A 14193-nucleotide genomic window follows, 5' to 3' on the forward strand; every position below is an offset into this window, starting at 1 on the left:
ATATATTGGTTCCGCCTTTTTTTTTGTAAAATTAAAAATGCACTACCGCATTCACCTATAAAAGAAAAATAATTGTCGCTCAATCATTTGTAGCATAAATTTATTAGTTCGTCCAGGGTGCCGTTATGAGTTGCTACGCCTCTGGTAATATCAGCGAAAGTTTAGGACCTAGATATTTAACGTTTCTGAACAATAGATTACAAAATCTCTGTTAAGTCGGGTTAGAACTAGATTTTGGTTCACTGCAGGGGCGTAGCGAGGGGGGGCGGGGGGTGCGGACCGCACCGGGTGACACCATTTAGGGGGGTGACTTGAGCGGTGGTGCAAATCGAAAGGCAAAAAATAGCAAAATATATAGAGAAAAACTTGATGGGGGGGGGGGGGGGTGCACATCAAAAGTTTGAGGGGGGGGGGGGGGGAAGCAAATCGAAAACTTGAAAGTTTGTCCCCGGGAAGGGTCTCAACGCCTCTGGTTGGGTGACACCATTAAGTGCCGCACCGGGTGACACCCGACCTCGCTACGCCACTGGTTCACTGAATTAGGTTTAGGCAAGTTTAACATACATGTTTTAATGGGTAGTTTAGAAAAAGCTTAAAAGTTAATGTAGAAACATCAATGTTAACTATAGTATTACGTTTTATTAGTCAAATAATTCAAAATGTTAACAGTAAGAATAATGAAAAACTGATAGTAAGTTGTGTACCATGGGTTAGCAAGGCGCTTGATGTAAGGTACAAAATATATAATGCTTGTCATAAGCAGTATCAGGTTAGTAAAGGTTTGGTCAGATTAGGTCACGTTAGGTCAAATTAAAATAGGTTAGGTGAAGTTAGGTGAGGTGAGGTCAGTTTAGTTCACGTCTGGTCAGGTCTGGTTTGGTTTAGTTTGGTTTGTTTGGCTGTGATTTTTTAATGTGGTAAAATAAAGTTGGGTTTGACTTTAAAGAATGTAAACTTTCTCTAATAAAATTTGGATTACAGTTAGATTAATTATTTTCAAATATGATTAAACTTAGTTTTTGCACAATATACTGTTAACTTAAAGCGGGATTGGAGTTGTTTTCTAGTTTACGAACAATGTATGATTGCTATTGGTATAGTGTATCGATTAACTCATTGAATTGCTTATAATATTAACAATGTTTTCTTATATATTGACACTGCCTTCTTTTTTTGTAAAGTAGAAAAAGCATTACAGCATTCACATTGTAAAAAAAAGCATAATTGTCACGCAATGAATACTTGAAGAATTTAGAGCAAAACTACATGATTAAAAACAATTTACAATAGTGTTTGTAGCTTTATTTAGATTACTAACGCAATCAATAGAATTCCTCATATAACAGGTAGAAAGATGGAGATAGCTCTGGTGTTGTTGATGTTCTTCACCTTCAATATTGACTTCTCAGGTAGAACCATTACGACGTTTTTTATATCCTTTTGTGTTGGCGGTCGTTACTTACAAACTATCTACAATACGTATAACAGAGTATCTATAAAGATTAAATGAGGGAAGATTAGATATGTTTTGGAGTTTCAAATTGTTGATGATAAATCTAAATGTTAGCATATTTTTAGAAAGGTATCAGCAGGTTTTGCAAAGGTAAATCTGACATTTAACAATTTTCTTTTTTAATTTCTCTTTAAAGGTGCAGTAAACCGTCGTCCAACGTTTGAACCTAAAACATACGACCTAAAGCCAAAGCCATGCAACGCTCCACGAAAAGGTAAAAGCCAAAACAGACCACAAAAAAAAAAAAGAATTTTTTTTAGCCCTTATGATTATTTTAAAACAGTGACTAAACAACGCTACAATGTCATTGTAAAAAAAGATAAGAGATGAAAAATATTCTATAGTTTTTACGTTTTGATTAAAACCAGTGTTTTGCTACAGGCGAATCAACATTTTACTTGTTGCAGTTCTACTAAATATATATTTTCTAAAATAAAAAAAACACAAACAAAAAGCCACTTTTTGTTTATGTTTTAAGGCAATCTCAGTCGCTATCCAAGATTTGAGCCTATTATACACGGATGGGAGAAAGTATGTGAAGGTTCTAATTGCCGCTACACTGGAAGAATTACTGGAAGTATCAAAGCTTTTGGGTTTGAACGTCCGCAGCCCCAGACCTGTGTCTTCTACTTGGTTCAATTTTATAACGACTACAATACATTTTGGGTTCCGGTAAGATGAGATTAACCAATGTAAATCTATTGTGTGTTGCATATTTGTGTGTAGGGCACTTGATGTTGCCGGTCCTTGTTTAACATGTTCTAAGGCTTTACGGCCTGGAAGGTACACATGGGTAGTGGTTTGTTCTATTTTTTTCATTTAACAAGTACATTTTAAATTCTGGCAAAGTTTGATATATTAGTAGTCTACTTATGAATAAAATAAAATATAATATCAGTCATGGAAGTGAGAATAAGTAATATGCTCGTAAAGTTTGTTTCTTTATTTCAGTCATCTATGTTTAATGTGAGATTTAGAGTATTTAGTGCTTTTTACCTAATACCGGTAAACGTTTATAATCGGTTTCATGACAGTTGATCTCAGGACAAATAATCTCAGACAAAATATCTCAGACAAAATATCTAACGGACAAATGATCTCAGGACAAATAGGGTTGCCAGATACCTTTTCCAAAAATACCGGACACCTTTCCATCAGGTATGCCGCAAAGCAGAAGAAGGAGGGTAACAGAGTGTTATTACCCATGGAAAAAATTTGTGTATTGTTATATTGTTGTTATCAGTGCATTTTTGGTGAAATAGGATTGATTGTGTATATACTTGTCCAGTATTTATATTTATTTTATCCTGGACAGTCTGCTCAAATACTGGACTGTCCAGTTCAAAACTGGAACCTAGCAACCATAAGGACAAATGATCTCAGGACAAATGATCTCAAGAACAAATGATCTCACGGACAAAAGATACCAGGACAAAATATATCAGGACAAATGATATCATGGACAAATAATCTCAGACAAAATATCTTACAGCAAAATTTTAAAAGTATGCATGATGATTTTAGTTGACTGTTAGTATGGTTTTGTTTACAATTTTACACATAATAATTGTGAATTGCGAATAAAATTAATTTGTTAAACTTAACAAAGCATCAAAAGATGTATTAAACCTGATATTTGTAATTATATTAGATTTGAAAATGTAAAAATTAAAACAAACTTACTCCTGAAATGTATAATAAATGATATAGTATAAAATATAGTAACGGTAGCTATACAACATTAATGTTCAAAACACACGACATATTTTTCATGGGTCTTTATGGGTCTTCAGGTTCATAATGTAAAACTATTTTTTGTATTGCATCATCAACATAAACATGACGGTTACGTTTCTATGCCGGCAGGTACATCGTTATGATCACACCTCTCTATTATTATGCGATCATGTATTGTGTGAACTCTTGCTCGACATGTTCTAACTTCACATTTCCACTTCTGGCTTCTATAAACAGAAATTCAACAGAAAATAATGTCCTATATCCTTTCTTCGAGGTAACGAAAGTTGCCATAGATGAGTAATCACCACTAATGCTGCTTGTTTGCATGCAAACTACGACAAACTTAGCTTCGCGATGACCGCTGTCGTTTAAATAAGCATTTGTCACTTGATCACTAAGGTGTGACCATCGCATAATTATTGACTTTAGATGCTAGTTGTATTTTCCATTGAGGGTGGATGTCTTTCCCTTAAGGCAAGTCTTTGCCATCAAAGCGGGCGGCCACCTTGACACAAATGTGTCTTTATTGTTATTTCATTCCCTTTGATCTAATTTCGTCCACCTGACATGGGGGATTGTCTCAGGTTTGGCAAGCCCACTAACGCTGTCTATCAAAAAATTTCTTTAATCTTCTCATACTGTTTTAGTAATCTTAATGTTAAAATGTTTAGTGCAATATGACAATATATGAGGCAAACATTTCTTAAAATTATTATATAGCCCTACAAACAATATTAAATATGGTAAACAATATATATGACAGCCAATAAAAAATGTTCAGATCAACTAAAATCATCCAATACACTATTACAATTTTGCTGTGAGATAATTTGTCTGAGTTATTTTGTCTGAGATCATTTGTCCATGATATCATTTGTCATGATATATTTTGTCCTGGTAACTTTTGTCCGTGAGATCATTTGTCCTGATATCATTTGTCCTGAGATCATTTGTCCTGAGATCATTTGTCCTGAGATAATTTGTCCTGAGATCATTTGTCCTGAGATCATTTGTCCTGAGTCACCATGTAATCGGTCGCGTTGGTCAATTTGTTATTGTCAGCGTGAAAAAAAAGGCCAGTTCATAGGCACTATAGATTTTTTCTAATCTTTTCAAAAACTTCTACTTTTAAAAATTTTACTATTAAAATGATGCACTTCCGTATATGTATATAAATTCTTATTTTCTAACAAATTATTATGTTCTATTCGACTTTGCTTGATTTTACAAATTTATTTCAATTCCAGAATGAAATCGCTGTATTTGTTAACTTTACATTTCATAATCAAAAGTAAGTACACATCTCAGGATATTTAAATTTTGTATTTATTATTTCAGATATGTAGTTTTTACATTTACCCCTGCGGCTCATGCAATAAACCATACCCAGAATGCAACTGCACAGGCGATAACGAACACGATACGATTACCGTCCAGTTTTACCCCACTGAAGCATCTAAATATAGGCTCACGGCTTGGGGTGGCTTGCACACGATGGGATATTTCATCGATGTCGACCCAGATTGGGAGGATCAGCTATACCAGTGCAGTAACGTGTTTGACACAACAATCAAGCCAGGTAATTTAAACCTGAAGTACAACGAATCTGTTCTGGCATAGCTGACATCTTGAGTTGTTGTTGGTAATTTATTTTATACTGTGTTAGATGCCATGAGGGTCGAGGATGTAACGTATTCTAAATACAATTAAAGTAAGTAAAGTTTTCTTAAGAAACCTTAAGGTCTTTGAGACGGTTTGAGTTCACCTGTGTTTGTGACTTCGGCATATAACAGAATACTGTGGTCAGCAATTAGCCCAGCTGCCTTTGGTTTCCCCAACGTAACGTAAGTCAGGTAACCACCAGAGCTGTGTGGACTCAGGGACATCTTACGGTCCCAGCCTGGGATCCGAACTCGAGATAATGAACAACTTTGGTGTTTTATAAAATATATTATAATGATTGCAACTCGTGATAATGAACAACCTTGTTTTTTTTAATAAAAATATATTATAATGATTGCAACTCAAGATAATGAACAACTTTGGTGTTTTATAAAAAATATATTATAATGATTGCAACTCGTGATAATGAACAACTTTGGTGTTTTATAAAAAATATATTATAATGATTGCAACTCGTGATAATGAACAACTTTGGTGTTTTATAAAATATATATTATAATTATTGCAACTCGGGATAATGAACAACTTTTGTGTTATAAAGAAATATATTATAATGATTGCAACTCGAGATAATGAACAACCTTGGTTTTTTTATAAAAAAATATATTATAATTATTGCAACTCGAGATAATGAACAGCTTTGGTGTTTTTTTTAAAAATATATTATAATGAATGCAACTCGAGATAATGAACAACTTTGGTGTTTTATAAAAAATATATTATAATTATTGCAACTCGGGATAATGAACAACTTTGGTGTTTTATAAAAAATATATTATAATTATTGCAACTCGGGATAATGAACAACTTTGGTGTTTTATAAAAAATATATTATACTGATTGCAACTCGGGATAATGAACAACTTTGGTGTTATAAAAATATATTATAATGATTGCAACTCGGGATAATGAACAACTTTGGTTTTTTTATAAAATATATTATAATTATTGCAACTCGGGATAATGAACAACATTGGTTTTTTATAAAAAATATATTATAATGATTGCAACTCGAGATAATGAACAACTTTGGTGTTTTATAAAAATATATTATACTGATTGCAACTCGAGATAATGAACAACCTTGGTTTTTTTTAATAAAAATATATTATAATGATTGCAACTCGGGATAATGAACAACTTTGGTTTTTTATAAAATATATTATAATTATTGCAACTCGGGATAATTAACAACTTTGGTTTTTTTTTAAAAAATATATATTATAATTATTGCAACTCGGGATAATGAACAACTTTGGTATTTTATAAAAAATATATTATGATTGCAACTCGAGATAATGAACAACTTTGGTGTTTTATAAAAATATGTTATACTGATTGCAACTCGAGATAATGAACAACCTTGGTTTTTTTTAATAAAAAATATATTATAATGATTGCGACTCGGGATAATGAACAACTTTGGTTTTTTATAAAATATATTATAATTATTGCAACTCGGGATAATGAACAACTTTGGTTTTTTTTTAATAAAAATATATTATAATTATTGCAACTCGGGATAATGAACAACTTTGGTATTTTATAAAAAATATATTATAATGATTGCAACTTGAGATAATGAACAACTTTGGTGTTTTATAAAAATATATTATACTGATTGCAACTCGAGATAATGAACAACCTTGTTGTTTTTTAATAAAAATATATTATAATTATTGCAACTCGGGATAATGAACAACCTTGGTATTTTTATAATAATATATTATAAGTATTGCAACTCGGGATAATGAATAACCTTGGTTTTTTTTAATAAAAATATTATTATTATTGCAACTCGAGATAATTAAAAACCTCAGTTCTTTAATAACATTTCTATATAAAAATCTCTTCGTCGCCCAAACATGCTGGACACCACACAACAACTCTCTAACCACCCCCTCCCTCGCTCTCCAGGCATTTGCAATAGTCAATATCGCTATGACCCACACCCCTACTTGTCTGGTGAGCTGCGGTTCACGCTGAATGTTTACAATCTTAGAGCCGGGTCGAATTAGTAACGGCTATTAGGGGGAGGGGGAGGTAAGGTTAGGATAATCGCCCTTCACGAGCTACTGATAGTGTTTTAAAGCAAAATAATTTTAGTCGAAGCATCGGTAGTGTCAAATTTACAAATTATGAATTACTGAAAAGTAGAAAATAAAACAACAAAATAGTGGCGTATGCAACGCCGCGGGTCGGCTCGTTATAGTTATTGAAATAAATGTAGTACGCATATTGATAGTAAGAAAAGTATATTAAATTGCTTTTATCAAGTGCAAAAAGAAATGTGGCGTAGAAGAGAGATAATATCATACGTATTATGTGATATGAAATTTCGGATGGCACAGAATTTTAAAAATAAATTTTTTCATATATATGTCAGGAATATATGTTAGATCGGAATTATATATGTGTAATAATTTTAGATCTATAGATGTCCAGTTAAAGCTTTAAGCCACGTTTAAAATGTTTTTTTTTGAAATTATTTGCATTATTTTTTAAGTTATACTCTTTCCTACTTTGAAATAGATGACTGGAACCCTATCAATTCTCTCACTTTTGGATACTCAACAAATGGATACAATCAAGGTAATACTTTATGTGATATTGTTTAGTTTAGAGAATAAAACTATTTGTACCTAAGATTGTTCTTTTCTTATTATTTTGAAACTTATGTCTAACTACAGACTGTGGGGAAGGAAACTATAGTGGGGGGTGGGGGGTGGGGGAGAGGGGAGGAGATAAATAGAATTAGTAGGTGTGCATGACAGTATGTTATTTTGGTCACAAATTGGTGTAAAGTTTCAGAATGCTGTGTGAATGATGTATAAATAGAAGAGACTTTAGTTATTGCAATAAGGCTACAGTAGTTGTTCTACAATGGTTGTTAGAAGTTCGTTTAATTACAACTTTATCGTGTTAATGTTTTAGTTACACTAGAATTGCTGGAAGATATATCCGAGCTAATATGTACATAATCCACAGGAACTAACATCATTGGCATCGTAGTTGTCCTTCTAATCAAGATCATCTTTAATGATTAATGATTCAAGTAACAAATAATGAAGATCTTGAAATGGGAAACAGCGTAGAGCTAAACATCATGGCCACAAGCTTTATGGATTTTTTATTACCTGATGTTTCCTGTTAAAATGTAATTTTGCATGTAATTAGAATGCATTTATAAACACTAGAAACAATGCCACTTAAAAGCTATACACATTTGTCCATCAAAAAAATGTTTACACATCATAGATTTTATGTTATTTAGTTATCAAAATGTTTATAATAACATAAACAAATTATTAAAACAGATCCCAGCAATATTTAACCATAGACATTTTTTGTTTGATAAGAAATTCTTCATTTACCAACAATTTTAATAAGCGTAAAACTCGCTATAAAATATATTAAATAAATGATTGCATGATATTAAAGCAAATACGATTGTTTTAATGTTTCTCTGTTAATTCCAAATAGAATTAGTATCAGGAACTGAATATTTAAATGAAATCAATCCTGCTATCCATGTTTACATGCGTGCATTTTATAAAATGCTTATTAGATATTAACTTATTTTAAAATAATATTTTATCTCTACCAGTATTCGCAATGTAGCGTCCAGAAACGGTCTTCAAGATAATTCTACAAATAAATACCACCGAATTGTGATAGAAAACACATTTAGCGCTAAAACAAAATAAGATTAAAACATGAATGTAAAGCCTGAATTTAACCAGGCATTAACTTTCCGTAAGGGTAGTTTCCCCCTTACTTTAATAGCATTGCAATGATTTTTTCTTCACGTTGGTTATCGAGCAGCATCTAAGCCATAACGTTTTGCAAGTAAAATTTACCGCGAACGATTTCTTTTCTCTTATTCATCGACCAAAGCGGAGGCAATAGAATAAAGACGGAGATTAATATATTCAATTGTTTAAAATACACATAGCTTCAAGATAAAAACAACATCAAACTTTAAGTAAAAATCCGTTTTAAAATAAGCAGTTGGTGAAGATGACTTGGAAAGAAATAATTTCGACTGTTAAAAACAGTTTTAAAATAGGCAGTAGGTTTAAAGAGATAAAATATAGAACTTTAATTGGAGCTGAAAAATAGTTGAACTAGAATCTATCTACTGCTATGTTCACGGCATTAATAAAATTATAATAATTTAATTTTGTACTTACACGGAGGAAGACGTTTAGATATTGATCCGAATCAGGATTGTTCAACAGACTCAGGATTGTCTAGTTGTCTGGTTATTGTTAAACTGTCTCAATGATGACTAACAGGCTAAGGATTGTCCTATCTTAATGATTTTCCAAATGCCCCAGGATTGTCAAACATACTTTTAATCACAACACAGAATTGTGCTAGTCCAGCAGTCACAGGTTTGCAAAAAAAATTTTCAGTTTCAGGAATGTCCAAGCCAAGAGTCTGAGGATTGTCCAGGAGGCTCATGATATTTTCATCAGTCTACCAGACTCAACAGCATACTGAAGACACATGAATGTTGCTTGCGCACAGTGATAGACCACAGGATCATTGACTTTCAGAATTATAATCTTGCACATAGACTCCTCACAACCGCAGGATGTGCTAGACACTCACGACTGAAATCCAGCATTGAATAAAAGTTGAACTTGATAGTGTATCGCTAATCTTGATGCTGGATTATCTGTTTTGTAAAATATGGCTGCAGATAAATTTTAACCATCTAATAATTTTAAAAAGCTGTTTAACAAATTGTATTGGTCAGAATATGACAGTAGGTGTTTGTCGTAAAACAGTGTGTAAACAGGGACTGACGGTACAGACCAACAACTCTACATCTTATACCATCTCGTACAAGTGGAGGAGCTCATGATCCTGTTCTCGATCGTTTGGCACACAACATGCGGACTTATACATTACACAATCGTTACTGCCAATCCTGATTTGAGTGCGTCTACCAACATACGCCTAAATGGTTTTGGGAGGGGGAGGGGTGCAATCCTTGTCAACCGTTCATTGTTCGGAAAATGGCTTTGTTTTTATGATGCCATTATTTTCAAAGATTCAAGGTTGATTGGTCTATTTTAAATGTTTTAGTGGTGGGGTGGACTGAATTACTGGTTTACACACTGTCAGATGAGACTTTCATTAAAACAATTTGAGATAAGGTGGCTCAACATTAATTGTCAATAATAAGAATTGAGGGATCTAACATTAATATGTACTACCATTCAGTGGCGGAACTAGAAAAAAGGGCCAATCCCGAACTTTTTTTTTGGCTTCCCCCACCCCATATATATATATATATATATATATATATATATATATATATATATATATATATATATATATATATATATATATATATATATATATATATATATATATATATATACAAAACAAAAATATGAACGTAGGATACTCATTTATGGCCTGATCGGGTTATGGTTAGGGTTAGGGTTAGGGTTAGCGTTAGTGTTAGGGTTAGGGTTAGGGTTAGGGCTAGGGCTAGGGTTAGGGTTGGCGTTAGGGTTAGGGTTAGGGTTAGGGTTAGCGTTAGGGTTAGGATTGTTGCAGGAGCGTAGCGATGGGGGGGGGGGGCAGGGGGGACACATTTTAGGGGGCGCCAAAGTTGGTTGTAAAAAAAAATAATTAAAATGTCATTTTAGCTTCATTTTGTTGCAGTTTGAGGGGGGGGGGGTGGGTGCAATTCGAAAGTTTGAGCGGGGGGGGGGGGGGAGGGGTGCAAATAAAAAAGTTGAGGGGAGGGGGGGGGGGGTGGCGCCAAATTGAAAGTTTGTCCTCGGGCGCCGGGAAGGGTCGCAACGCCTCTGGGTTGTTGGGTTAGCCTTAAACCTATATCCGGGTTTGCGGTTGAGTTCAGTTATAGTTTTGTTAAGGTTAGGATTAATATAATATATAGGTGCAGATTTGTAGTTAGACAGATTCTTAAACTTCGTGGAGGGGGTGGTAATTGCGGGTGTTTGGGGAGGTAAGGATACCGGGGGGGGGGGGAAATCCTTGGGGTAATTGACGAGTGTGGGTAATATTCTAGTCGACGGCTCACAATGGAATAAATAAATGTCTTTTGTCCCGGCATTTAGGGTGCCCGTTGAGACAGGTAGACCACTTAAATTAATCATAAGTGTGGAGAGGAGGGGTAGGGCTACAATGCTGTCCCTCAGAGTGACTTAGAGCTGTTTAGTTTAATGGTTTTATGCTATTGTAAAATAATTTATTTTTCGCATCCGTACTTGCGTTTATTTAGGGCGTATGGTTGAGTTTATTGACCTAAGCATATTTATGGGTCTTTATATATATATATATATATATATATATATATATATATATATATATATATATATATATATATATATATATATATATATATATATATATATATATAATATGTAATATGTGTGTTTGTTAGTGTGTGTATTAAACTAGTTAATGTCAAATAGTATTCTGGGCTAGATTCCTAGAAAAATGGGTACATTTTAATAACAGTAGAGCGGATAACACTAATTAATTAAAATGTTTAAAAATGTTTTACAACAAGTTGATGTTGACCATACGAGAAGAGGAAGAGCACGTCTGCGAATTAATAAAATTCAGTTTGTTTCGTCCGATGGATTGCAAGTCTGTTTTTACCATATAAAAACACACATACACACACACACACACACACATATATATATATATATATATATATATATATATATATATATATATATATATATATATATATATATATAATATGCATTTATAATGGGGCGCCTCTGAGAACGTATTACCCACCTCGTCAATTTTCCCCGAGTGCAGAACCAGGTTTCTCTAGCGGGCTACGACTCTACCTACTACATCAAATATAAATAAACCGGGAGTGATCTCCCCTAAACTTTCCTTTCTCGAATATTCTAATATAAAACTACGAGGGATGGCAACTCAGGACATATACAATATTTGTAATCCATTTTTAATGGACACCAGTGAGTTGACGAGATTTCTTCCATAATGTTGTTGACATGGAATAAACACGTGCTTTTTAGATTTAGACCGTAAAAAAATAAAAAATAAAAATTTAAGCCTAAAATTAATTTAGAAATTTTATATTTTTAGAATAAATGCTATAAAAGTTGCAAATCCAGAGAACTTGAAAATAATTTGTTGAGTTTAAGGCTAGATTAAATTTCTATTTATTTTCATCAAGCCTAAGTTATAACCGGATGTTCCACTTTCGTAAGACAAATATTGATTGGCTGTACAGTAACTTAGTGATCGATAACTATTTGTTTACAAAACTTTGCAGATCAAGTTTTTAAATAACAATGCAAATTTAAATCCCATTACCTAGCTTTTCTATTTTAGCTTACAATGTGTACAATAAACTTTATGGCGGCCATAAACAGGATGCCATTGTTTATGTCGCCATAACACGTGAAAACCAAATTGTTTTTGCTTTTTGTAAATTTTTATTTAGTTACCGAAAATATTAAAAACATCAAATACTTCCAATCTTTAGTAAAGTCCGAAAAAACCCCAGACAGACAGGATTTTATAACCATGTTAATTGTAACTACGCCGTGCAAGAGTTTTAAATTAATTTATGGACCTCTCAAATACCTTTGAGACTTTTCTCGCTGGCGTCCATTACTTAAACGTTTTATAATTGAATGGAAACTTGTAAAAAAAAAGAATTGCACACCAAGTGAACGCCAAATAAAATGTTCATAATAGTGCGCAATATTATGAGAACTTGATAAATTTACATGCGGTTATTGAGAAATCAGAAATAGCGTAAATTAGTACTTCCGGTCAACGGAAATTACTCAAAATGTGACAGAAGGTAGAAAATTAGATCTTTTACTTACATGTGAAATTTCATTTATCTATCTGAAAGAGTACCCAAGTTATAGGCTTTTTAAAAATTCAAAGTAGAAAAAGTACCACTTCTGTTTATCGGAAATTGCTCAAACGTTGATCAGGATCTACGATTTTGATAAAATACTTATATATAAAATTTCATCAACCTAGCTGTAACGGTACTCTAGTTATCGTGTTTACACGCAGACACACACACACACACACACACACACACACACATACGGACAAGATTGCAAAATTATGTTTTTCCGTATCAGCAAGGTGTTAAACGTCGAGATTTGTAAAATCTCAATTTTTTTTTGCACGATTACAATACTTTCTCTATAATTCGTATATACGAGAAAGTAAAAAAAGCGTGATACATCACTCCTAAGCTTTCTAGAATATTCTAAAATTACACTTCGGGGGATGGCAATGCAGTATACAGACATGCTTTTTACAAGCTTTTATTTAACTTGTTTTCTGTTTCGTGCTTATATCTTCATAATTAGAAACGGCTAGGGAAATTTCGAGCACTTCTAACCGACCAATTTCTCTGAATTTTAGCACGTTGGTCAAGACCACAAGACAATGCAATCGGATCTCAAATGTGACGTAATTCGATATCTAATTAATTAATATTTTCTGAAATTCGTAGGATTAACTAGGCCTACTACTATCTCGCATTATTATCAAGTTAATGTGTGCATCCTAATATATAAAAACCCATGTGATCACTTCTCTCTCGCTCTCTCTCACACACACTCTCTCTCTTTCTCTCTCTCTCTCTGTCTCTCTTTCTCACTCTCTCTCTCTGTCTGTCCGCAACATTTTCGAGGCTCTGTGACCAGTATGTTCAGCGATATGTGGAAAACTTGAAGATATATGACTCTCCACCTTTTAATCTCTCTACCCGTGTATGATGATCCGCCTGTGCATGACCCTATGTGTTATCCTATGTGTATGACTCTGTACCTGTAATAGGGACACCTCACCAGTATGTGAACTACAACATACAAGCTGTATGCCCCAAACCTACGTAGACTTACCAACGTATTACTCTTCATGTGCCACTCTCTGCAGACAAACAGACAGACAGACAGACAGACAGACAGACAGACAGACAGACAGACAGACAGACAGACAGACAGACAGACAGACAGACAGACAGACAGACAGACAGACAGACAGACAGACAGGCACGCAGGCAGGCAGGCAGGCAAGCAGGCAGGCAGACAAGAAGGCACGCTCACACACACATACACGTCATACAGACGAAACTAAGTTTCACATATTCAATGCACATTTAACATCCCTTCGGGGATTCCTATACATTTGCACATTTGAATAGCACTGATCGGAACAAAAAGATAAAACTGGATGGTTTTTGTTTA

General features: G+C 33.6%; 1 protein-coding gene across 2 annotated transcripts in view; it reads left to right on the forward strand.

The window, feature by feature from the left end:
- LOC131927666 (uncharacterized) overlaps positions 1-14193 on the forward strand; it is a 34869-nt gene that overhangs the window by 13188 nt on the left and 7488 nt on the right. The window contains exons 2-7 of one of the 2 annotated variants that reach the window (XM_059283423.1): positions 1347-1409; positions 1650-1727; positions 1992-2185; positions 4592-4832; positions 7469-7528; positions 7925-8246. In XM_059283423.1, coding sequence (XP_059139406.1) covers positions 1355-1409; positions 1650-1727; positions 1992-2185; positions 4592-4832; positions 7469-7528; positions 7925-7983 — 687 coding nt within the window. In that variant the 5' untranslated portion in view covers positions 1347-1354 and the 3' untranslated portion in view covers positions 7984-8246. Of the gene's footprint in view, positions 1-1263; positions 1410-1649; positions 1728-1991; positions 2186-4591; positions 4833-7468; positions 7529-7924; positions 8247-14193 lie in introns of those variants that run through there. The other variant, XM_059283422.1, reaches the window with a different exon arrangement.

Source organism: Physella acuta, unplaced genomic scaffold, assembly GCF_028476545.2.
Source record: "Physella acuta isolate Inbredline_101_S28 unplaced genomic scaffold, ASM2847654v3 ptg001428l, whole genome shotgun sequence".
Lineage (NCBI taxonomy): Eukaryota > Metazoa > Mollusca > Gastropoda > Physidae > Physella > Physella acuta.